The following is a 26,782-nucleotide window of genomic DNA, read 5'->3' as shown; positions in this document are numbered from 1 at the left end:
ATGCTTTATTTCATAACTTAATAACCGTAGCTCAGTTTTAAATAATCTTTATATGTAAATGGGGTAGAAAAATTCCTAGTTTAACATGGTGGCTTTACTTTGCATGTTTAATAACTCTAAAATTGTGTTTAGGGCAGAACAGTACCAAATCCTTAATATGCACATGAGGATTTTCAAGACTTGTTGCTTCTTGTTCCGGCCTCATTTAAACTTGCCTAAATAGATAGTTTCTTTATGCTTCACTCCGTGTCATGTTAATCAACATTTAATATTATTGGTTACAAAAACAAGATCAAACTAAATAACTTGAATGTGGTGTTCGATCAATATGCATTGCATATTGAGCTCCAATTAATTTGTAGGATTGTTTGTGCAATTTGCCATGCCATGCTTCATTAAACCGATCATGCATCATACTTGATTGTGCATCATGCCATGATTATGTGATGGTTGTTTACTATGTTGTTTGCTTATTTCCGGTATTGCTTCTTCGGGTTAGTTCCGATAACGTCGCGTTTGTGAGGATCCGTTCGACTACGTCCGTTTGTCTTCTTCATGGACTCGTTCTTCTTCCTTGCGGGATCTCAGGCAAGATGACCATAACCTCGAAATCACTTCTATCTTTGCTTGCTTAGTTGCTCACTCTATTGCTATGCTGCGATACCTATCACTTGCTTTATCATGCCTCCCATATTGCCATGTCAAGCCGTTAACCCACCTTTCCTAGCAAACCGTTGTTTGGCTATGTTACCGCTTTGCTCAGCCCCTCTTATAGTGTTGCTAGTTGCAGGTGAAGTTGAAGTTTGTTCCATGTTGGAACATGGATATTGTTGGGATATCATCATTATATCTTATTTACTTTAATGCATCTATATACTTGGTAAAGGGTGGAAGGCTCGGCCTTATGCCTGGTGTTTTGTTCCACTCTTGCTGCCCTAGTTCCCGTCATACCGGTGTTATGTTCCTTGATTTTGTGTTCCTTACACGTTTGGGTGTTATGGGGACCCCTTGACAGTTTGCTTTGAATAAAACTCCTCCAGCAAGGCCCAACCTTGGTTTTACCATTTGCCTCACCACCACCTACTTTTCCCTTGGGAGTCGCGCTCCCAAGGGTCATCTTTATTTTAACCCCCCCCGGGCCAGTGCTTCTCTAAGTGTTGGTCCAACCCGAGCGATGTCCGGCGCCCCCTGGGCAACCAGGGTCTATGCCAACCCGGCGTCTAGCTCATCTGGTGTGCCCTGAGAACGAGATATGTGCAGCTCCTATCAGGATTTGTCGGCACATTTGGGCGACTTTGCTGGTGTTGTTTTACCATTGTCAAAATGTCTTGTAACCGGGATTCCGAGTCTGATCGGGTCGTCCTAGGAGAAGGAATATCCTTTGTTGACCGTGAGAGCTTGTGATGGGCTAAGTTGGGACACCCCTGTGGGGTTTTAGGAACTTTCGAAAGCCGGGCCCGCGGTTATGGGCAGATGGGAATTTGTTAATATCCGGTTGTAGAGAACTTGACACTTGACATAATTAAAATACATCAACCGCGTGTGTAGCCATGATGGTCTCTTTCCGGCAGAGTCCGCGAAGTGAATACGGTTCTCATTTTATGATTGGACTTAAGTAGTTTCAGGATCAGTTCTTGATCACTTCTAGCTTCACGACTGATGCATTGCTTCTCTTCTCACTCTGTTTTGCGTATGTTAGCCACCATATATGCTTATCCTCTTTTGAACAATTAGAGTGGCTTGACTTGGCACATGTTCATGCATGTAGTTGAAACAAAATAAACATAGCCTCTACCATATTTATGTTCATGGTGCATTATATCCTACTCATGCTTGCATTCGTTGTTGATTAATTTTAATGCATGAACATAACTATTGTCGCTCTCTAGCTGGTCGCTTCCTAGTCTTTTTCTAGCCTTCACCAGTACTAAGCGAGAATACTGCTTGTGCATCCAATTCCATAAACCCCAAAGTTATGCCATATGAGTCCACCATACCTACCTATATACGGTATCTACCTGCCGTTCCAAGTAAATTTGTATGTGCCAAACTCTAAACCATCAAATAAACATTCTGTTTTGTATACTCGAATAGCTCATGTATCAACTAGGGCTGTCCGTATCTTCCATGTTAGGCGGGTTATTCTCAAGAGGAGTGGACTCCGCTCCTCACTCACGAGAAAATGGCTGGTTATCGGGATGCCCAGTCCCATGCTTCATGCAAATCAAATCAAAATAATTGCAAACAAAACTCCCCCTGGGACTCTTGTTAGTTGGAGGCACTCATTGTTTCGAGCAAGCCATGGATTGATGCTTGTTGGTGGAGGAGGAGTATAAACTTTACCATTTTGTTTGGGAACTGCCTATAATGTGGGTAGCATGGAAGATATAGCCATCTCTTGGTTGTTATGTTGACAATGAAAGTATACCGCTCAAAATATTATTCATCTCTATTTCAAAACCGAGCTCTGGCACTTCTACAAATCCCTGCTTCCCTCTGCGAAGGGCCTATCTATTTACTTTCATGTTGAGTCATCATCCTCTTATTAAAAAGCACCGGTTGGAGAGCACTATTGTCATTTGCATTCATTACTGTTAGTTTACATTGAGTATGACTTGACTAGATCTCTTTTACCATGAATTACAATGTCTAGTCAGTTCTTGATCTTTAAAGGTGCTCTACATTTATGTTTTGCGGTCTCAGAAAGGGCTAGCGAGATACCATCTTGTTATATCATATTATGATTGTTTTGAGAAAGTGTTGTCATCCGAGATTTATTATTATTGCTCGCTAGTTGATTATGCCATTGACATGAGTAAACATGAGACCTAAGCGTTATTGTGAATATGGTTAGTTTATAATCTTTGCTGAAAACTTGAATGTTGGCTTTACATATTTGCAACAACAAGACCAAACAGAGTTTGTAAAAGTTTTTCTTTATCACTTTCAGTTTATCAACTGAATTGCTTGAGGACAAGCAAAGGTTTAAGCTGGGGGCGAGTTGATACGTCTCTGTCGTATCTACTTTTCCAAACACTTTTGCCCTTGTTTTGGACTCTAACTTGCATGATTTGAATGGAACTAACCTGGACTGACGTTGTTTACTGCAGAATTGCCATGGTGTTATTTATGTGCAGAAACAAAAGTTCTCGGAATGACCTGAAACTTCACAGAGATTATTTTTGGAAATAATAATAAATTGTTGCAAAAGATCAAGACCAGGGGCCCACAACCTAGCCACGAGAGTGGGGGCGCACCCCCCTACCTCATGGGCCCCCTAGAGCTCCTCCGACCTCAACTCCAACTCTATATATTTGTGTTCGAAGAGAAAAAAATCAAGGAGAAAGATTCATCACGTTTTACGATACGGAGCCGCCGCCAAGCCCTAAACTCTCTCGGGAGGGCTGATCTGGAGTCCGTTCGGGGCTCCGGAGAGGGGAATCCGTCGCCATCGTCATCATCAACCATCCTCCATCACGAATTTCATGATGCTCACCGCCGTGTGTGAGTAATTCCATCGTAGGCTTGATGGACGGTGATGGGTTGGATGAGATTGTGACACCCCCGATTTGACCGTACACTTATCATACACACAAACGTGTACGATCAAGATCAGGGATTCATGGGAAGATATCACAACACAACTCTACAAATAAAATAAGTCATACAAGCATCATATTACAAGCTAGGGGCCTCGAGGGCTCGAATACAAGAGCTCGATCATAGACGAGTCAGCCGAAGCAACAATATCTGAGTACAGACATAAGTTAAACAAGTTTGCCTTAAGCAGGCTAGCACAAACTGGGATACAGATCAAAATAGGCTCATGCCTCCTGCCTGGGATCCTCCTAAACTACTACTGGTCGTCGTCAGCGGGATGGACGTAGTAGTAGGCACCTCCCGAGTAGTAGTAGTCGTCATCGACAATGGCGTCTGGCTCCTGGACTCCAACGTATGGTCGCAGCAATCGGGTATAGGAAGGAGGAAAAGGAGGAGCAAAGCAACTGTGAGCACTCATCCAAAGTACTCGCAAGCAAGGAGCTACACTACATATGTATGCATTGGTATCAAAAGGAAAAGGGGTAACATATGTGGACTGAACTGCAGAAAGCCGGAATAAGAGGGGGATAGCTAGTCCTGTCGAAGACTACGTTTTTGGTAACCTCCATCTTGCAGCAGAAGAAGAGAGCAGATGGTAAGTTAACCAAGTAGCATCGCATAGCATAATCCTAACTAATGATCCTCCCCTCGTCGCCCTGTGAGAGAGCGATCACCAGTTGTATCTGGCACTTGGAAGGGTGTGTTTTATTAAGTATCTGGTTCTAGTTGTCATAAGGTCAAGGTACAACTCCAAGTCGTCCTGTTACCGAAGATCACAGCTATTCGAATAGATTAACTTCCCTGCAGGGGTGCACCACATTTCCCAACATGCTCGATCCCCTTTGTCCGGACACACTTTTCTGGGTCATGCCCGGCCTCGAAAGATCAACACGTCGCAGCCCTACCTTGGCACAACAGAGAGGTCAACACGCCGTTGTAAATCCTATGGCGCAGGGGTCTGGGCCCATCGCCCATTGCACACCTGCACGTTGCGAACGCGGCCGACGAGCAGACCTAGCCTCCCTTATACAAGAGCAGGCGTTCCAGTCCAGCCCGGTGCGCGCCGCTCAGTCGCTGACATCACGAAGGCTTCGGCTGATACCACGACGTCGAGTGCCCATAATTGTTCCCACGTAGTTGGTTAGTGCGTATAGGCCAGTGGCCAGACTCAGATCAAATACCAAGATCTCGTTAAGCATGTTATTTTGAAATAACCGCGGATGCCGACCAGGGCCAGGCCCACCTCTCTCGTAGGTGGTCTCAACCTACCCTGTCGCTCCGCCACAAAGATTCACTCAGAGGGCCGTCCGGACAGACATCCTTTGGGACTCAATCCGTGAATCACTCGCGGGTACTCTACGAGCCGACCCGACTTTAGTCACCATATGTATCATGTATAAAGTATATAGTATATACCCATGATCACCTCCCGAGTGATCACGGCCCGATAGTATAGCCTGGTAGACAGACAAGAATGTAGGGCCACTGATGATAAACTAGCATCCTATACTAAGCATTAGGATTGCAGGTAAAGGTAACAACAGTAGTAGCAAGGAGAGGCTATGCATCAGGATAGGATTAACGGAAAGTAGTAACATGCTACACTACTCTAATGCAAGCAGTAGAAAGAGAGTAGGCGATATCTGGTGATCAATGGGGGGCTTGCCTGGTTGCTCTGGCAAGAGAGAGGGGTCGTCAACACCGTAGTTGTACTGGGTAGCAGTGGCGTTGGTCTTGGAGTCTAGAGAGAGAAGAGGGGAAGAAACAATAAATATTAAGCAAACAGATGCATAGCGATGCATGACATGACAAGTATTTGTGCTACGGGTGCCCTAACGCGGTATGAGGTGGTATCGGTGAAAGGGGGAACATCCGGGAAAATATCCCTGGTGTTTCGCGTTTACGGACAAATGACCGGAGGGGGAAAGTTTCGTGTTCGCTATGCTAGGGATGCGTGGCGGATGAACGGGCAACGTATTCGGGTTCGTCTCATCGTTCTGAGCAACTTTCATGTACAAAATTTTTCCATCCGAGCTACGGTTTATTTTATATTAATTTTAAAAGATTTAAATCATTTTTAGGATTTATTTAATTATTTAAATCAACATTATCCACAATAGTGTTTGCTGACGTCATCAGTTGACCTGGTCAACCTGACAGGTGGGTCCCACTGGTCATAGACTGTTTAGCTAATTAACAGTAGTTAATTAGGTTAATTAGACATTAGGTTAATTAATCATACTTAGTTAATTTAATCAGAATTAATTAAGTTAATTATTTTAATACCTTTTTTATTAATTCATTCTAGGGCCGGGCCCCACATGTCATTGGCCCTAGGGGCCTATCGGGCGCTCCTTAGCGGGTGTGTGTGCGCGGGGCTAACCGGGGCTTTGCACCGGTGGTGCAGGCGCGTGCGCCGGGTCCGTGAGCGCGCGGCCAGGGAGGAAGGGGCCGACGCGTGGCCCAATGCCGGTGACCGTGGCCGGAGCGAGGCGGCGCGGCATCGGTAGCAGTGGGGCGTGGGCGCGCCGGCGAGCCGGGGCGCGCCCAAGCGCGGATGCGGGCGGCGTGGCGAGGCAACGATAGGGTGGCGGCTGCAGGGACAAGTAGGAGGCGGCGCGTCGGAGGCAGGCGCAGGTGGCTGCGCTGGCCGGTGGCGGTGGCCGCGGGCAGTCCCGAGTGGAGGCGCCGAGCGGGGCGAGGCTGGGCTGCAGGGGGAGAGGCCGGAGGCACGGGCACATGGAGGGCGCAGCGAGTAGCGCGGCAGGGGAGAGCGGCGCGAGTGTGGTGAGCGCCGTGCGGGGCCGTGCTGGAGCAGCAGCAAGGCGGGGGACCACGGCGGACGGCGGCTGCGAGGCCGGGCGACAATGTGCGTAGGGCGGCTCATCGGAGTTGGCAACGGGCGTGCGTGGGGAGCGAGGGCGGCGAGCGAGGCGGTGCTGACGAGCACGGCGCGGGCGCACATGTGGGACGAGCGACACCGTGGCGATGCGGGATAGGGCAGCGGGGCCGCGGCCGAGGCCGCGTGGGCACGCGCGTGCACGACTGCGGGGCAGTGCGAGGAGCAGAGAGGGAGAGAGGCGGGGCTCACTGGGGCCGTAGGGATTCGGGCAGCTGGGCGTGGGGAGGTAGGCGAGGACGACGGCGTCGGGGGGCAGTCCGGCGAGGTGGTCGTCGACGAGGCAGGTCGTGGCGGTGGCGTTCCGGGTGGTGACGAACGGCGTCGGGCGGCGTCGAGCTCTCCTCCTCTCGACCCCGATCCAAATCGGGGGAGAGGGGGGAAGATATTTTGCAGGGGGAGGGAGTGTGGGGTCCCGGTGTGTAGTGGGGGAGTGGGGGGAGGATATGGCAGACGGGGTGGGCCGGCCCAGTCGGGCGACTGGAGCCAGCTGGGCCACTTGGCCCAACGTGGGGGGGGGGGGCTTTTCCTTTTTTTGTTAGTTTGTTTTCTGTTTTTGTATTTTCTTTTCTTTTCCGTTTTAATTCATTTTAAGTATTTATGTTTTTTTATAAAAGCATGGATCCCACACATAAATTCCTAGGCATTTATTTGCACACACCGGACATTTTTGTTTTTAATTTTGAAAACTTTTATTAATTAACTTTATTTTAAATTTGAATTTGAATGGTTTTGAACTAACACGAGATTAACTACAGTGACAGAGGTGACGTGGCATCGTTAACGTCGAATTACTGTAGCATGATTATCCGGGCGTTAGAAAATTCCTCCACTACAAGAAATCTCGTCCCGAGATTTAGGAGGTAGAAGGAAACAGTGCGGGGTATTCATCACGCAGGCAGTCCTTGCGTTCCCAAGTGGCTTCATCTTCAGAGTGATGCAACCACTGGACTTTGAGGAATTTGATCGCCTTCTAACGTGTGCGGCGTTCAGCTTGGTCAAGAATGCGGATCGGATACTCTTTATAGGAGAGGTCCTGTTGCAATTCGAGCACTTCATGATCCACTGCCCGGATTGGATCCTTGAAGCAATGGCGGAGCTATGACACATGGAACACATCATGAACCTGAGAAAGGTTTGCCGGAAGCTCCAGTTGATATGCCACTTTTCCACGCCTTTCGAGAATAGTGAAGGGACCTATATAGCGAGGAGCTAGCTTTCCCTTGATCCCGAAGCGGTGAGCACCCTTCATTGGTGTAACTCGATGATAAGCCTTTTCGCCAGGTTGATAGACCATGTCTTTGTGATGACGGTCATACTGACTTTTCTGTCATGACTGAGCAGTCTTGAGATTCTCATGAATAATGCGGACTTGTTCTTCGGCCTATTGGATAATATCCGGACCGAAGAGTGGACGTTCCCCAGTTTCTGACCAGTTCAGAGGGGTCCAACACTTTCGTCCATATAGCACTTCGAAGGGGGACATCTTCAGACTAGCTAGCTAGCTATTATTATCAGAGAACTCAGCATATGGAAGAGATTCCTCCCATTTCTTGTCGAAGGAAATTACACAAGCTTGAAGCATGTCTTCGAGAACTTGGTTGACACGTTCAACCTGCCCTTGCGACTGAGCATGAAACGCAGTACTGAACGACACATGAGTTCCCATAGCTTCTTGGAAACTTGCCCAAAATCTTGAAGTGAATAAGCTGCCACGGTCTGAACTGATAACCAGTGGAATACCGTGAAGTGAAACAATTCTAGACATGTAGAGAGTTGCAAGCTGACTAGCAGTGATTTTTTCTTTGACCGCCAGAAAATGTGCAACTTCAGAAAGCCGGTCAATGACGACAAGAATAGCATAATTACCTTTCTGCGATTTGGGAAATCCAGTGACGAAGTCCATTTCAACATGGTCCCATTTCCATTTAGGAATAGAGATAGGTTGCAGAGTTCCAGCAGGCCTTTGATGTTCAGCTTTGATACGATGACAAACGTCACACTCATCAACATAACAAGCAATGTCTTGCTTCATATTAGACCACTAGAATCTCTGACGGATGTCCTGGTACATCTTTGTACTACCGGGATGAATAGACAAAGGCGTATCATGAGCTTCTTTCATAACCTTTTTAGTCTGATCTAGGTTTTTCCTCGAACATGGCACCACTAGGTGGCCTTTGAAGTACAAGGCGCCATCTTCGGCGATAGTGAAGAATGAGGGCTTTCCTTCTGCGAGATGGCGTTTAATCTTTTGGACTTCAGAGTCATAACCTTGAATAGTCTTTATACCATCTACGAGATCTGGTACGACAGCCAGGGTATTTAGCGAACCCTTAGCAACAACACGAAGATTCATCTTTTGGAACTCTGGGGGAGCGGGAGCGAGTGCACCAGGGGGAACAATATGGAGGTTCAGCTTTGTGAATTCTTCAACAAGCGAGGGCTGAACTTTGTGAACCTGGAGGTGGTTGCAGTAGGACTTGCGGCTCAAGGCATCAGCCATTACATTAGCCTTGCCTGGGGTATAGGATATACCCATGTCAAAGTCTGCAACAGTCTCCATCCATCTCTGCTGACGTAGGTTCAAGTCTGGTTGAGTAAACATATACTTCAGACTTTGGTGGTCGGTGAAGATCTCACAACGATTACCGAGAAGGTAATGTCGCCACTTCTTTAGAGCATGAATGATAGCAGCAAGCTCGAGGTCGTGATCTGGGTAGTTTTCTTTGTGAGGGCGCAGTTGACGAGAGGCATAAGCAATCACTCTGCGCTCTTGCATTAGGACACAGCCTAATCCTTGACGGGAAGCATCGCAGTAAATGACGAAGTCCTTCTTAGTATCAGGTGGCATAAGCACTAGGGCAGAAGTCAACTTGTCTTTGAGCGCCTGGAAACTTTCCTGACACTTGTCTGTCCATTGGAACTTGACGCCGTTATGCAATAGATTAGTCAGATGCCTAGCGATCTCGGAGAAGTTGTCGACAAATCGACGACAATAGCTGGCGAGACCGAGAAAACTTCGTACTTGTTTGACATTCTTCGGAGGATTCCAATCGAGAATAGCCTGGACTCGTTCAGGGTTGACGGCAATACCATCCTTGGAGATGACATGACGAAGATAGGTTACTTCTGGGAACCAGAATTCACACATGGAATACTTAGCATAGAGTTGATGCTCTCGAAGCTTTTCCAGCACAAGACAAAGATGTTCAGCATGTTCCTCCTTGTTCTTGGAAAATACAAGGATATCGTCCAAATAAACCACGCCGAACTTGTCGAGGTAATCCATGAATATGTAGTTCATCAGGCGAGAGAAGGTGGCTGGAGCATTCATTAAGCCGAGTGGCATGAAGGTGTACTCGTATGATCCATACCGAGTCACGAAGGCAGTCTTTGGGATATCCTCTTCACGAACACGGATCTGGTGGTAACCCTACCTCAAGTCGAGTTTGGAGAACACTGATGAGCCAGCCAGTTGATCATAAAGATCATTGATCCGAGGAAGAGGATATTTGTTCTGAATAGTGGCTTGGTTGATAGGACGATAGTCTTGGACTAATCGGTTCGTCCCATCCTTCTTCTTAACAAAGAGAGAAGGTGCTCCCCAAGGAGAGCAACTAGGGCGAATGAATCCTTTGCCAAGAGATTTGTCGATTTCCTCCTTAAGCTCAGTGAGTTCATGTGGCAGCATCTTGTAGGGTCGTTTGGCTATAGGAGTGGTGCCTGGTTTAAGTCAATGATGAATTCGACAGCTCTAGTAGGGGGAATCCCTGGAAGTTCTTCCGGAAAGACGTCTGGGAATTCTCAAACGATGGGAATGTTTTCAATGCCCTCGAGTGGTGCAGCATGCAATGCATTCAAGGCATAAAGCCGTGCCTCGGCATTCTGAAATAGATGAGCCTGGTAAGCAATTATTTCATCAGAAGGGTGTAGCAGATGGATGGTCTTAGTGGCGCAAACTATAGAAGCAGTATGCGCTTTCAACCAATCCATTCCCAGAATGAGGTCAATGCTACAGGACTTCAGTACGATGGGAGAGGCAAGGAATTCCAGTCCTTCAATTTCAACGAGAACGTTGTGACTAGCCATAGAGGTTTGACACTGGCCCGCAGGAGTGTATACCACTATCGCAGTGTTCACCTCTTCGTATTTAATCCCATGCATAAATGCAAACTAAGCTGATATGAATGAATGTGATGCTCCTGTATCAAATAAAACGGATGCTGGAACAGAATTTACGAGGAGTGTACCCATCACAGTAGTAGGCTGGTCTAGAACTTCAGTCAGATCAACATGGTTGACATGAACACGGCCATAAGACCTGGCATTCTTGTTGCAAGGCTGGTTGCTTCCATGGCCAGCTGCAGGGAGGGCTAGTTGATTTTGGTTCTGGTTGCATTCCCTAGCACGGTGTCCTGGCTGACCACACCTGAAGCACAGACCATTATTGGGAGTGGGAACAGGAGCTCGGGGTGGTGGAGATGGAAGCCTTGGCTGCCTAGTTGGTGGGGGAGGCAGACGTGGTGCAGCATAGGACTGCCTTGGAGCAGGTGTAGTTGGCTGGTACATGCTATTGGGAATCCATATCCTACACTTCTGTGAGGACGGGCCCGAAGATGAGCCCGTGTCACAGTTGCGCCTGTGAGAGATCTGGTGTTCCTGCAGACCAGTTTCGACATTGATGGCCTTGTTCACCAAGGTGGCGAAATCAGCAAAGTCATGCACTAAAAGTGCGAGCTTGATGTCAGCTTGGAGGCCATCATGGAACTTCTCCTGTCTGCGTGCATCAGTTGCAATGTCTTCTTCAGCATAGTGGGACAGATCCAGAAACTCCCACTCATAAGCTTCCATAGTTTTGTTGCCCTGAGTGAGGTTGTGGAACTCGCGCTTCTTCCGGTCCATGACTCCCTGAGGAATGAAGCGGGCATGGAAAGCAGCTTGGAAGTCTAGCCAGGTGATGATTGTTCCAACTGGCAGAGTACGCCTTTGGTTGTCCCACCATTGAGCAGCGGGTCCTTTCAGGAAGAAGGAAGCAAAGGTGACAAAGCTGGCAGGGGCTACATCAGCAGACTCCATTTCATAGGTGATGTCACAAAGCCAGTCATCAGCATCCAGAGGCTGTGTTGAGCTGCGATACAAAGTTGGGTTGAGGCGCATGAAATGCTGCAGAGTCACTTGGGCTGGCTGCTGGTTCATATTGGGGCGAGGAAACTGAGCCATCATATTTTCCATGAATTGGCGGTTTAGCTCGAACTGTTGGATCATACCAGCCATGTACTCAGGTGGTGGTGGGGCATGGCCACCACGACCACGACCACCTGGTCTAACCATCCTGCTAATATATAACAGGGGTAGTTCAGCATTGAGAATTTGCAAGGACAAGAATCATTCATGATGAAACATGCATAATGAAAGGAACATGATAGATACTACATAGTAGTTGGCATATCTTACAAAAGAGATCATGCATAGAGTTCGGTACACAGAGTTCAGTACATAGGCTAAGAACATCACAGGCGGAACGCAGGCTCGCGGTGAATGCAACTAACACTAACAAGCAAGCCTACATCAGTCCCAGGAGGAACTATGGAGGTAGGTGTAGCCTGACAGCTGGTAGTGACTCGAAGGGAAGTCCTCCACGTGAGTTTCCTGGGGTCCGCGGATACTCTGGTGCGGAACCCGACGCGCAGGTGGCAGAAGAGGACAAAGTGCATGAGAGTAGCCTCCCACATATGGCCAGCCGACACCCTGGGGCATCACGGTCCTGGCAGGGTAGATCACAAAACGCGACAGATCACCAAATCGAACAGAGGGGTGCAACAGCGTCAGAGCATGGTACAGGTGCTGACGGGTGGTGTACAACTCATGGCGAAGAGCTCGGTTAGCTCTATCCAGCCCACTAGCATGCAAAACCAGGTTCTGATGGTAGAAGGGCTCTCGGGTGACAGTGGAGTAGGCAGCAGTGTAGTATCCCTCCGCACCAACATCGGATGCGATAGCAATGTGCCTGAAATGGGAGGTGTCCAACTCCCGATACTCTCCACGAAGACGTATCAAAGCAGCATAAGCAGCATCGTGGACCGCCATGTCGATAGTCACTCCAACACCATGAGCAGTGTGCAGCACGGTAGTGGAGTCATACTCCCGAGAGTAGAGGTGGACGATGGCTCGGTACTTCTCCTGGTTAAAGTCCTGGTACTCCTCGTAGACAGTCTACTTAGGGTGCCAGCAATAACCCAGATAGGTCATCATCTCAACCAACACAGCAGGTGATCCTGAGGCACCAATGGCCGTCGTGTGGCACACGACATGTCTCGTGGGTTCCATCTGAAAACAAAGATGTTTGAAAGGAGTCAAATGACAGTGTGGATAATGTTCAAATACTACTCTAATGAATAACTAGGGCTTATCCAACTTTGGGGTGAATGTGGTCACGGGATCCTAATGTTAGAGTTAGTAAAATCATTCAACCCGAGTAGAAGAGAGTTCAGAGTCTCAGAGTAAGGATCGAGGAGTAAAAGATCCTAATACCACCCAGATGGTGACGTGGTCCCGTAAGGCACACAACCATGTTAGTAAAATGTTTTGTAATGTCTAGACTCGACTTTGGCCAAGGAGTGTGGAAGGGGGATTCCTACAGGCAGTCGGCTCTGATACCAACTTGTGACACCCCCGATTTGACCGTACATTAATCATACACGCAAACGTGTACGATCAAGATCAGGGACTCATGGGAAGATATCACAACACAACTCTACAAATAAAATAAGTCATACAAGCATCGTGTTACAAGCCAGGGGCCTCGAGGGCTCCAATACAAGAGCTCGATCATAGACGAGTTAGCAGAAGCAACAATATCTGAGTACAGACATAAGTTAAACAAGTTTGCCTTAAGAAGGCTAGCACAAACTGAGATACAGATCAAAAGAGGCGCATGCCTCCTTCCTGGGATCCTCCTAAACTACTCCTGGTCGTCATCAGCAGGCTGCACGTAGTAGCAGGAACCTCCCGAGTAGTAGTAGTCGTCGTTGACAGTGGCGTCTGGCTCCTGGACTCCAACGTCTGGTCGTAGCAATCGGGTATAGGAAGGGGGAAAAGGAGGAACAAAGCAACCGTGAGTACTCATCCAAAGTACTCGCAAGCAAGGAGCTACACTACATATGTATGCATTGGTATCAAATGGAAAAGGGGTAACATATGTGGACTGAACTGCAGAAAGCCGAAATAAGAGGGGGATAGCTAGTCCTGTCGAAGACTACTCTTCTGGTAACCTCCATCTTGCAGCAGAAGAAGAGAGTAGACGGTAAGTTAACCAAGTAGCTTTGCATAGCATAATACTAACCGATGATCCACCCCTCGTCGCCCTGTCAGAGAGCGGTCACCGGTTGTATCTGGCACTTGGAAGGGTGTGTTTTATTAAGTGTCCATTTCTAGTTGTCATAAGGTCAAGGTACAACTCCAAGTCGTCCTGTTACCGAAGATCACGGCAATTCGAATAGATTAACTTCCATGTAGGGGTGCACCACATTTCCCAACGTGCTCGATCCCCTTTGTCCGGACACACTTTTTTGGGTCATGCCCGGCCTCGAAAGATCAACACGTTGCAGGCCTACCTAGGCACAATAGAGAGGTGAGCACGCCGGTCTAAATCCTACGGCGTAGGGGTCTGGGCCCATCGCCCATTGCACACCTGCACGTTGCGAACGCGGCCGACGAGTAGACCTAGCCTCCCTTATACAAGAGCAGCCGTTCCAGTCCAACCCGGCGTGCGCTGCTCAGTCGCTGACGTCACGAAGGCTTCAACTGATACCATGACGTTGAGTGCCCATAACTGTTCCCGCATAGTTGGTTAGTGCGTATAGGCCAGTGGCCAGACTCAGATCAAATACCAAGATCTCGTTAAGCGTGTTATTTTGAAATAACCGCGGACGCCGACCAGGGCCAGGCCCACATCTCTCCTAGGTGGTCTCAACCTACCTTTTCGCTTCGCCACAAAGATTCAATCAGAGGGCCGTCCGGACAGACGTCCTTTCGGACCAAATCCGTGAATCACTCGCGGGTACTCTACGAGCCGACCCGACTTTAGTCACCACATGTATCATGTATAAAGTATATAGTATATACCCGTGATCACCTCCCGAGTGATCACAGCCCGATAGTATAGCATGGCAGACGGACAAGAATGTAGAGCCACTGATGATAAACTAGCATCCTATACTAAGCATTAGGATTGCAGGTAAAGGTAACAACAGTAGTAGCAAGGACAGGCTATGCATCAGGATAGGATTAACGGAAAGTGGTAACATGCTACACTACTCTAATGCAAGCAGTAGAAAGAGAGTAGGCGATATCTGGTGATCAAGGGGGGGGGAGCTTGCCTGGTTGCTCTGGCAAGAGAGAGGGGTCGTCAACACCGTAGTCGTACTGGGTAGCAGTGGCGTTGGTCTCGGTGTCTAGAGAGAGAAGAGGGGGAAGAAACAATAAATATTAAGCAAACAGATGCATAGCAATGCATGACATGACAAGTACCGGTGCTAGGGGTGCCCTAACGCGGTATGAGGTGGTATCGGCGATGGGGGGAAACATCTGGGAAAATATCCCTGGTGTTTCGCATTTACGGACAGATGACCAAAGGGGGAAAGTTGCATGTTCGCTATGCTAGGGATGCGTGGCGAACGAAGGGGCGTGTATCCGGGTTCGTCTCGTCGTTCTGAGCAACTTTCATGTACAAAAATTTTCCATCCAAGCTACGGTTTATTTTATATTAATTTTAAAAGATTTAAATCAATTTTAGGATTTATTGAATTATTTAAATCAACATTATCCAGAATAGTGTTTGCTGACGTCATCATGGCGTCATCAGTTGACCTGGTCAACCTGACAGGTGGGTCCCACTAGTCCTAGACTGTTTAGCTAATTAACAGTAGTTAATTAGGTTAATTAGTCATTAGGTTAATTAGTCGTTAGGTTAATTAATCATAATTTGTTAATTTAATCAGAATTAATTAAGTTGATTATTTAGTTAATTAATTATTTATTTATTTTAATTCCTTTTTTTATTAAATCGTTATGGGGCCGGGCCCCACATGTTATTGGCCCTAGGGGCCTATCAGGCGCTCCTTAGCGGGTGTGGGCGCGGGGCTAACCGGGGCTTTGCCCCGGTGGTGCCGGCGCGTGCGCCGGGTGCATGAGCGCGCAGCCAGGGAGGAAGGGGCCGGCGCATGGCCCAACGCCGGCGACCGTGGCCGGAGCAGGGCGGCGCGGCGGGGCAGCGGGAACAGTGGGGCGTGGGCGCGCTGGCGAGTCGGGGCATGGCTAAGCGCGGATGCGGGCGGCGTGGCGAGGCAACGGCGGGGCGGCGGCTGTAGGGACAAGCGGGAGGCGGCGCGTCGGAGGCAGGCGCGGGTGGCTGCGGTGGTCGTGGGCGGTCCCGAGTGGAGGCGCCGAGCGGGGCGAGGCTGGGCTGCAGGGGGAGAGGCCGGAGGCACGGGCACATGGAGGGCGCAACGAGTAGCGCGGCAAGGGAGAGCGGGGCGAGTGTGGCGAGCGCCGTGCGGGGCCGTGGTGGAGCAGCAACAAGGCGGGGAACCACGGCGGACGACGGCTGCGAGGTCGGGTGGCAGTGTGCGCAGGGCGGCTCACCGGAGTAGGCGACGGGCGTGCACGGGGAGCGAGGGCGGCGAGCGACACGGTGCTGACGAGCACGGCGATGGCGCGCGTGTGGGACGAGAGGCGCCGTGGTGATGCGGGACAGGCGAGCGGGGCCGCGGCTGAGGCCGCGTGGCCGCGCGCGTGCACGACCGTGGGGCGGCGCGAGGAGCAGAGAGGGAGAGAGGCGGGGCTCACTGGGGCCGTAGGGATTCGGGCAGCGGGGCGTGGGGAGGTAGGCGGGGACAACGGCATCGAGGGGCAGTCCGGCGAGGTGGCCGTCGACGAGGCAGCCCGCGGCGGTGGCGTTCCGGGCGGCGACGAACGGCGTCGGGCTGCGTCGAGCTCTCCTCCTCTTGATCCCGATCCAAATCGGGGGAGAGAGGGGAGAAGATATTTTGCGGGGGAGGGAGTGTGGGGTGCCGGTGTGTAGTGGGGGAGGATATGGGGGACGGGATGGGCCGGCCCATTCGGGCGGCTAGGGCCAGCTGGGCCACTTGACCCAGGGCGGGGGGTGTTCTTTTCGTTTTTTGTTATTTTGTTTTCTGTTTTTGTATTTTCTTTTCTTTATTTATTTTCTTTTCTGTTTTAATTCGTTTTAAGTATTTAGCTTTTTTATAAAAGCATGGATCCCACACCATAAATTCCTAGGCATTTATTTGCACACACCGGACATTTTTGTTTTAAATTTTATAAACTTTTATTAATTAACTTTATTTTAAATTTGAATTTGAATCGGTTTTGAACCCGAGATTAAGTACAGTGACAGAGGTGACGTGGAATCATTAACGTGGCATTACTATAGCCTGATTATCCGGGCGCTACAGAGATTTATCATGTAATCGAGTTAGTTTTGTTAGGGTTTGATCCCTAGTATCCACTATGTTCTGAGATTGATGTTGCTATGACTTTGCTATGCTCAATGCTTGTCACTAGGGCCTGGCTGCCATGATTTCAGATCTGAACCTATTATGTTTTCATGAATATATGTGAGTTCTTGATCCTATCTTGCAAGTCTATAGTCACCTACTATGTGTTATGATCCGGCAACCCCGAAGTGACAATAATCGGGACCACTTTCGGTGATGACCGTAGTTTCAGGAGTTCATGTATTCACTATGTGTTAATGCTTTGGTCCGGTACTCTATTAAAAGGAGGCCTTAATATCTCTTAGTTTCCGCTAGGACCCCGCTGCCACGGGAGGGTAGGACAAAGGATGTCATGCAAGTTCTTTTCCATAAGCACGTATGACTATATTCGGAATACATGCCTACATTACGTTGATGAATTGGAGCTAGTTCTGTGTCACCCTAGGTTATGACTGTTACATGATGAACCGCATCCGGCATAATTCTCGATCTGTTAGCGGCTAGGGTTCTGCCCGGTCTTGGTCGGAGATAGTAGGGGAAGGAGGGGGAAGGGCGAGGGCTTGAGCGCGGCGGCCGGCGGCGGGGCACCGTCCTGGCGCGGTGCGGCGGCGGCGAGAGAAGGAGGCGGCTAAGGTTTAGGGTTCCGGCTCCTCTGGGAGCCGGGCAATAGAAATAGTCTTATTGCTTAATTCCAAAAAGAGTCTTACAACCTATATTTATATCCTAGATAACTTGCAGAAGAATTAACCTAAGATAACTTGCATAAGAATTAACCTAAGATAACTTGCATAATCTGAAAATAAAAACTAAGATAACTTGCGGGCCTAAGCCTGCCTGTTGGGCCTCCTTCGGCCATAGACCTGGCCGGTCATAACATCTCTCCCCGCCTGCGCAAACAGCTCGTCCTCGAGCTGAAAGTCGGGGTAGTGCTGGAGGAACTCCTCACGCTGCTCCCAAGTAGCATCCTCCTCTGGTAGGCCAGTCCACCGGATCAACACGTACCAGGAGCCTCGGCGCAGCTGAACCTGCAACGCCTTCTCTGGTTCAGGAAGCAGATGCCCGTCCGTGGCCGGTGGAAGAGCCGGCAGTGCCGCAGGTGGCTCGCCGCGGAATGGCTTGAGCAGCCCGACATGGAAGACATCATGGATCCGGGCGCCTGCCAGAAGCTGCAGACGGTAAGCCACTTTTCCAATGCGTTCCAGGATCGCAAAGGGACCGGCATAGCGAGGACCGAGCTTCTTCCTCGCGCGGGGGTCCAAGGACTGCGTAGAGCGGTGAAGTAGACGCAGCCAGACCCAATCACCCACCGCGTACTCTGCGTCGCGATGGTGGCCATCATAGTAACGTTTGGCCAACTGCTGGGCCTGCAGGAGTAGTTGCTGGATCTCCGCTATCATCTCATCACGACTTCTCAGAAGGGTCCCGGCTACCTTGGTCCGCGCCGAGGCCGGATCAACCGGCAGGATCGGCGGGGGTGGCCGGCCATACACCACCTCAAAGGGCGTAGCTCGCAGGGCGGAGTGATAAGAGGTGTTGTAGCAGTACTCCGCCCACGAGAGCCAGTCCACCCATGCACGAAGGCGATCACCTGTAACACAGCGCAAATACATGGCAATCACCTTGTTAACGATCTCAGACTGGCCGTCCGTCTGAGGGTGGAAGGCTGTGCTGAGGCGTAGCTTCACGCCCGCCAGCCGAAAAAGGTCACGCCACACGTGTCCCGTGAACACGGGGTCCCGATCACTGACGATCGAAGAAGGGAACCCGTGGAGACGGACAATGCCATCGAAGAAGGCCCGGGCAACCGATGCCGCTGAATATGGATGGCCGAGCGGTATGAAATGAGCATACTTGGAGAAGCGGTCGACCACCGTGAGAATGACAGACTTGCCGCCCACCTTGGGAAGGCCCTCGATGAAGTCCATGGAGATCTCCGCCCAAACCTGAGTAGGGACCTCCAAGGTTTGCAGCATGCCAGCCGGCCGTAGAGTCTCCGTCTTGTTGCGCTGGCACGTCACACACGACCGTACCCAGTCACGGACCAAGGCACGATCACCGGGAATGTAGAAGTTGGCGCGGAGACGATGGAGCGTCTTCTGCACTCCCTCATGGCCCACCGAGTGAGCGAGGCGCAGCACCTGCTGGCGAAGATCGTCGTGCGCCGGAACGAAGACCCGGCGCCCATGGAGAAGCAGGCCATCGGCAAGGCGCCACGGTTCCTCCAGCTCACCCGCCGCCAACTGCTACTGTAGGAGGAGGGAATCGGCCGCTGCAGCGGTCGCCCGGCGGATGTCGTCGTAGAGAGCGAAGGAGGGCCCGGTGATGATGCAGAAGGCCGCCCCCTCCGCCGCACCGTCGTCCACATCGGCATCACGCCGAGACAGGGCGTCGGCGACGGTGTTAAGGCGACCTGGACGGTACTCGACGGTGAAGTCAAAGCCAAAGAGTTTACTGATCCATTAGTGCTGGGGCACCGTCGAGAGCCTCTGATCTAGCATGAACTTGAGGCTGTACTGATCCGTGCGGATCCGGAAAGAACGACCCCAAAGATAGGGCCGCCAATGGCGTACGGCCTGCACCAACCCAATGAGCTCACGCTCATACGCCGCCAACTTAAGATGACGTGCGGCAAATGGGCGACTGAAGAAAGCGAGGGGTCCCTCGCCCTGGTGTAGGACCGCACCAAACCCCGCACCGGAAGCGTCGCAGTCGACGGTGAAGGGGAGGTCAAAATCCGGCATCTGCAGTACGGGTCCCGTCGTGAGGGCCCCCTTAAGGGCCTCGAAGGCTGAAGTGGCTCCTCGTCCCAAGACAAGGCGTCGCGCCGGAGGAGACGCGTGAGTGGGGCCGCGATGAGGACAAACTCCCGGATGAACTTCCGGTAGTACCCCGCGAGGCCAAGAAACCCGCGAAGAGCACGCGGAGACTGCGGAATCGGCCAGGCGGCGACGACCGCGACCTTGTCGGCATCCATGGCCACTCCCTCGGCCGAGATGACGTGGCCGAGGTAAGCGACCGAAGGCGTCCCGAACGAGCACTTCGAGCGCTTAAGATGAAGATGATGCGCCCGAAGCTCGTTGTAGACGATGGCCACATGCTGGAGGTGCTCTGCCCAAGAGGCGCTATAGATAAGAATGTCATCAAAGAAAACGAGCACAAACCGACGTAAGTAGGGCCGAAGGACATCGTTCATCAAGGCCTGAAACGTCGCCGGGGTGTTGGAGAGGCCAAAGGGCATCACGAAGAACTCGAAGTGGCCGTGATGAGTCCGAAACACCGTCTTGGCGATGTCGTTGGGATGCATGCGCACCTGATGATACCCTGATCGAAGGTCCAGCTTGGTGAAGAAGCGTGCCCCGTGCAACTTGTCGAGAAGCTCATCGACAACCGGAATAGGAAACTTGTCCTTCAATGTGAGAGCATTAAGGGCACGGTATTCAATGCAGAAACGCCACGTGCCATCTGACTTACGCACGAGGAGGACCGGTGCTGTAAACGGGGACGTGGAGATGCGGATGATGCCGGCGGCAAGCATGAGTGCACACTGTCGCTCCAACTCGTCCTTCTGCAGCTGTGGATACCGGTAAGGCCGCACGGCCACAGGGGCAGATCCCGGAAGGAGGTGAATACGGTGGGCGTAGATCCGGGCCGGTGGCAGACCCTGCGGCTCCTCAAAGAGATCCCAGTGCTGCTGCAGGAGCCCGTCCAAGAGCGGATGCTCGGCCTCCGTGGTCGCCGCGGCCAACTGAAGAGGGGGCGCGGGTGCGGCCCCCCGAATGCCCTCCCACCGAATGCGACGACCCAAACGCCAGAAGGTCATCGTTAGCGCGTCAAAGTCACAAAGGATAGGACCCAACGTGCGCAAGAAGTCGACGCCGAGGATAAAGTCGAAGCAGCCCAAATCGATGCCGGCGCATGTGATGGTGAAGTGCTCGTCGCCAATAGTGATGGGCACATCACGGGCGAGCCCATGGCAGCGTAGACGGTCGCCATTCGCGACCGTGACCCACAACCGCTCTCCTTCGGCCGGCTGGAGCGCAAGACGCCACATGGTGGCCTATGGCAGGAAATTATGCGTGGAACCTGTGTCCAGGAGGGCCACTAGGCGCTCGCCATGGATAATGACCGGTAAAAGCATCGTCCGTTCATCACAGATGCCGGCCAGCGCATGAAGGGACACCACGAAGGCGGTAGTCGGGCCCGGTGCGGGTGCCGCTGCGGGCTCCGCAAGAGTCGGGGCGCCGAGGTCGGCCTCCGGGGTGTCATCCTCGATCTCGTCCGTCGTCTCCAGGTAGAAAAGGTGCGGACAAACATGGCCCGGTGCATATGGCGCATCGCAGTTGAAGCACAGGCCCAGGCGCCTGCGTTCCAGCTGCTCCGCCTGAGTGAGGCGCCGGAACGGCCGTGTCGGGGCTGGGGTAGCGGCCGGGGCGGTGGTAGAGGACGCCGGTGCTGCCGGAGGCGGGCGGGGAGGCTGGCGGCCCCCACGCGGCGCGGATGGCCGCGGCGACGTCAAAGCCTGGGCACGCTGCTCGAACGCCCGCGCGTAGTACATGGCCGTCTGAAGGTCTTGTGGTCCCTTCATCTCAACGTCCACGCGGATGTGGTCGGGAAGGCCGCCGACGAAGAGCTCCGCCCGCTGTAAGGCTGTCACACCAGGCGCGTGGCACTCTAGAGCCTGGAAGCGGTCGGCGAAATCCTGCACCGTGGAGGTGAATGATAGGCGGCCCAACTCGGCCAAGCGGCTCCCGCGTACCGGTGGCCCGAACCAAAGAAGACAGAGCTCGCGGAAGCGATCCCACGGTGGCATGCCGCCCTCGTCCTGCTTGAGGGCGTAGTACCAGGTCTGGGCGGCCCCGCGAAGATGGTAGGAAGCCAGCCACGTGCGCTCGGACGCGGGCGTGCGCTGTCCGCGGAAGAACTGGTCACATTGGTTTAGCCAGTTAAGCGGGTCTTCGGAACCGTCGTACGTGGCGAAGTCAATTTTGGCGAACCAGGGCGGCTGCTGGTGTGGGGCGCCCGGGGCCACGGCCTCGGCGGTGCGGAGGGCGGAGGACGGCGCCCGGTCCAGGGTAGACGGCCCGACGTACTGCCCTGAGACGCCCGACGCCTCGGGCTGCCACGGGGACCCTGACGGGGGTCGGGCCTCCGTGGGAGCCGACGGCGGCCCGTGGAGCCAGTCGGGCAGCAGCGATGGCGACGAAGGAAAGCGGACCTCCTGGATCGGGAGGCCGCTCGGCGAGGACCCGCCCGGCCCAGGGTTGGGCGGTGGCGGTGGTGGAGCGCGCGCCGTGGCCGCCGGGAGGGACGGCACGGTGGAGGGTGGCGCGGATGGTGGGGTCCAGGTCGGCCACTGCGGGCCTTGCGTGGAGGCGGACGGCGCGGTTGGCGCCGTGAACGGCGTCGGCCATTGTGGCCAGGGCGTCGTCGAAGCCGCCGGAGCGGGAAGCGCCGGGTAGCCGCCGGTGAGAGCCGCCAGCGCCTGCTGGCCCGTGGCCGCGGTCTGGTGGAGCGGTGGGGGCGGCCCGTATGGGCTGGCCAAGTAGAGATGGATGCCCTAGATCGCCACGACTAGGTCATTGAGCACGCCGGCCATAGCTTCTGGTGTGAATTGCGGCGGCGGGGGGGAAGGCGGCGGCGATGGCTGCTGGATGGGAAGCTGCGGCGATGGCTGCTGGATGGGAAGCTGCGGCTGGCCCTGGCCCGGCGTGGTGCCGGGGGCGGAGGAGAGCGGCGCCGACAGGGAGGCCGTAGTGCCCGTCGACGCGGCGGCAGTAGTGGAGGAATCGGTGGCAGTGGTGGTGGGGGAGGCGTGGGGCAGCGGTGGCGGCCGTGGTGGGATTGGCGGGGAAGACATGGTCAAAACCTGGGTACCTGATACCAAGGTGTTAGCGGCTAGGGTTCTGCCCGGTCTTGGTCGGAGACAGTAGGGGAAGGAGGGGGAAGGGCGAGGGCTTGAGCGCGGCGGCCGGCGGCGGGGCGCCGTCCTGGCGCGGCGCGGCGGCGGCGAGAGAAGGAGGCGGCTAGGGTTTAGGGTTCCAGCTCCTCTGGGAGCCGGGCAATAGAAATAGTCTTATTGCTTAATTCCAAAAAGAGTCTTACAACCTATATTTATATCCTAGATAACTTGCAGAAGAATTAACCTAAGATAACTTGCATAAGAATTAACCTAAGATAACTTGCATAATCTGAAAATAAAAACTAAGATAACTTGCGGGCCTAAGCCTGCCTGTTGGGCCTCCTTCGGCCATAGACCTGGCCAGTCATAACACCATCACTGATCCTATGCCTACGAGCTTTCCATATATTGTTCTTCGCTTATTTATTTTTCCGATGCTATTGTTATCATCACTATAAAATACCAAAAACATTACTTTTGCTACCGTTACTTTTGCTATCGTTACCACTAATATCATATTATTTTGCTACTAAATACTTTGCTGCAGATATTAAGTTTCCAAGTGTGGTTGAATTGACAACTCAGCTGCTAATACTTGAGAATATTCTTTGGCTCCCCTTGTGTCGAATCAATAAATTTGGGTTGAAAAGTCTACCCTTGAAAACTGTTGCGATCCCCTATACTTGTGGGTTATCAAGACCATTTTCTGGCGCCGTTGCCGAGGACCATAGCTCTATTCTTTGAGTCACTTGGGATTTATATCTGCTTATCATTAGGAAGAACTTGACAGATCCAAAAACCAAGATTTATCCCTCAACTACGAGGGAAGGTAAGGAACTGCCATCTAGCTCTGCACTTGATTCACGTTCTGTTTTGAGTAAGCTTGCGACACCTAAACTTGCTTTTGCTATTGATTCTGATATGTCGCATATTATTGATGATGCTACTTCTGCTATGCATGATACTTATGATGAAACTACTTCTATGCTTGATACAACTGTGCCACTTGGTGAATTTCTTGATGAACAACTTACTAGGGCTAGAGAGAATGAAATTATTGAAACTATAATACTGATGAAAGTGATTATGAAGGTTCTCCTAATAAATATGAATTACCTGTTGTGCCTGAGGGATATGTTATGGATGCAGAAACTAAAAGAGACTTTCTTGCTTGCAATGATAGAAGTGATCTTAAGAAATTATTAGCTAAGCTTAAACAGAAAACTCTGAATGCTAGAATGAATTATGATCCTGCTTATGCTACTTCACCTATCTTTGTTACTGATAAGGATTATGATTTCTCTGTCGATCCTGATATATTTACTTTGGTTGAATCTGATCCTTTTTATGGCTATGAATCTGAAACTATTGTGGCACATCTTACTAAATGAAATGATATAGCCACCCTGTTCACTAATGATGAGAGAACTCACTACTTTTATATCCTTAAAATATTTCCGTTCTCATTAAAGGGTGATGCTAAGATATGGTTTAATTCTCTTGATCCTGGTTGTGTGCGTAGTCCCTAGGATATGATTTATTATTTCTCTGCTAAATATTTCCCTGCTCATAAGAAACAAGCTGCCTTAAGGGATATATATAATTTTGTGCAAATTGAAGAAGAGATTCTCCCACAAGCTTGGGGGAGGCTTCTCCAATTACTTAATGCTTTGCCTGATCACCCTCTTAAGAAAAATTAAATACTTGATATCTTTTATAATGGATTAAGTGATGCTTCCAGAGATTACCTGGATAGTTGTGCTGATTCTGTTTTCAGGGAAAGAACACCGGATGAAGCTGAAATTCTATTGAATAATATGTTGACAAATGAAAATAATTGGACACTTCCTGAGGCATCTCCTGAGCCTATTCCTAAACCAACTCCTAAGAAAATGGGTGTTCTATTTCTCAGTCCTGAAGATATGCAAGAGGCAAAGAAATCCATGAAATAAAAGGGTATTAAAGCTGAAGATGTTATGAATTTACCTCCTATTGAAGAAATACATGGTTTTAATTTACCGCCTGTTGAAGAAATATATGGTTTTAATCCATCACCTATTGAAGAAACACATGGTCTTGATAACCCAACATAGGTAGTAAAGGTAAATTCTCTCTATAGATATTATAAAGCTGAAATCCCATTTACTAAGTTTGCTATCCCATGCTTAGATGAGTTTGATAAATCTATGGTTAAGCAAGAAGACTTCAATGCTTATTTTGGTAGAGAATTAAAACGCAGTGCTGATATGCTTGAACACTTGGGTGATTATATGGCTAATGTCAAAGGTGAACTTAAACTTATTAGTAAACATGCTTCTGTGGTTACCACTCAAGTAGAACAAGTACTTAAAGCTTAAAATGATTTGCTCAATGAATTGAATAGTAAGAATAAGGACTATGTTGTTAGAGTGGCTACTAGAACTAGTAAAATGACTCAGGAACCTTTGTATCCTGAAGGCCAGCCTAAGAGAATTGAGAAAGATTCTTAGAGAAATAATATAGGTGCACCTAGTCCTTCTAAAAGGAAGAAAAATAAAAATGATAGGACTTTGCATTCTTCTAGTGAACCTATTCCTGAAACACCTGAGAATCCAAATGATATTTCTATTTCTGATGCGGAAACACAATCTGGTAATGAACCTGAAACTAGTGATAATGTTAATGATGATGTTCATGTTGATGCTCAACCCAGTAATGATAATGATATAGAAATTGAACCTGTTGTTGATCTTGATTAACCACAATCAAAGAATCAACGTTATGATAAGAAAGACTTTGTTGCTAGGAAGCACGGTAAGGAAAGAGAACCATCGGTTCAGAAACCCATGCCTTTTCCTCCCAAACCATCCAAGAAAAAGGATGATGAGGATTTTGAGCGCTTTGCTAAAATGTTTAGACCTATCTTTTTGCGTATGCGATTAACTGATATGCTCAAAATGAATCCTTATTCTAAGTATATGAAAGAAATTGTTACTAATAAAAGAAAGATACCGGAAGCTGAAATTTCCACCATGCTTGCTAATTACACTTTTAAGGGTGGAATACATAAGAAGTTAGGAGATCCTGGAGTACCAACTATACCATGCTCCATTAAAAGAAACTATGTTAAAACTGCTTTATGTGATCTTGCAGCCGGTGTTAGTGTTATGCCTCTCTCTTTATATCGTAGACTTGATTTGAATAAGTTGACACCTACCGAAATATCTTTGCAAATGGCCGATAAATCAACTGCTATACCTGTCGGTATTTGTGAGGATGTGCCTGTTGTAGTTGCAAAAGTTACTATTTTAATGGACTTTGTTATTCTTGATATTCCCGAGGACGATAATATGTCTATTATTCTTGGAAGACCCTTTTTGAATACTGCAGGGGCTGTTATTGATTGCACCAAAGGCAATGTCACTTTTCATGTTAATGGTAATGAGCATACAATACACTTTCCGAGGAAACAACCTCAAGTTCGTAGTATTAATTCTATTGGAAAAGTTCCATCGATTATTTTTGGAGGTTTTGAATTTCCTCTTCCTACTGTCAAGAAGAAATATGATATTCTAATTATTGGGGATGTGCATATCCTTGTTGAGGTAACATAGTGTTATTCGGAATGAGTTTGTTAACAAGACTTGATCAACCTTGTTAATGGATTCCTTTTGATGATCATGAGATGGATGAAGTTAGAAAGCACAACCTTCTGTGCCCTCCTTTTACTTTCTGTTATTTATATTAAATAAAGTAAAAATATTATTTTCTGTCTGTTATTTGAATTATCCATGCAATATAAAAATACCCCGAAAATAAAAGTTCTCCAAATGCCCTGAAATTTAAATATGATTTTTTCTGGAATATTTGAGAATATTTGGCACT

At 50.1% G+C, this 26,782-nt stretch overlaps 1 protein-coding gene across 1 annotated transcript; it reads right to left on the bottom strand.

Moving 5' to 3' along the window:
* Positions 1–21,076: 21,076 nt before the first annotated feature.
* Positions 21,077–22,876, bottom strand: LOC125546815 (COPII coat assembly protein sec16-like). The gene is made up of 2 exons (XM_048710939.1): positions 22,635–22,876; positions 21,077–22,553 (listed from the first exon to the last, which is right to left on the bottom strand). Exons 1-2 carry the CDS (start codon positions 22,874–22,876, stop codon positions 21,077–21,079), a joined length of 1,719 nt encoding a protein of 572 aa, XP_048566896.1.
* Positions 22,877–26,782: the final 3,906 nt, after the last annotated feature.

The sequence above is a fragment of the Triticum urartu genome, chromosome 3 (assembly GCF_003073215.2).
Source record: "Triticum urartu cultivar G1812 chromosome 3, Tu2.1, whole genome shotgun sequence".
In the NCBI taxonomy this organism is placed as follows: domain Eukaryota; kingdom Viridiplantae; phylum Streptophyta; class Magnoliopsida; order Poales; family Poaceae; genus Triticum; species Triticum urartu.
The sequence above is the reverse complement of the archived record's forward strand: the minus strand, read 5'-3'. Positions and strand labels throughout refer to the sequence as shown.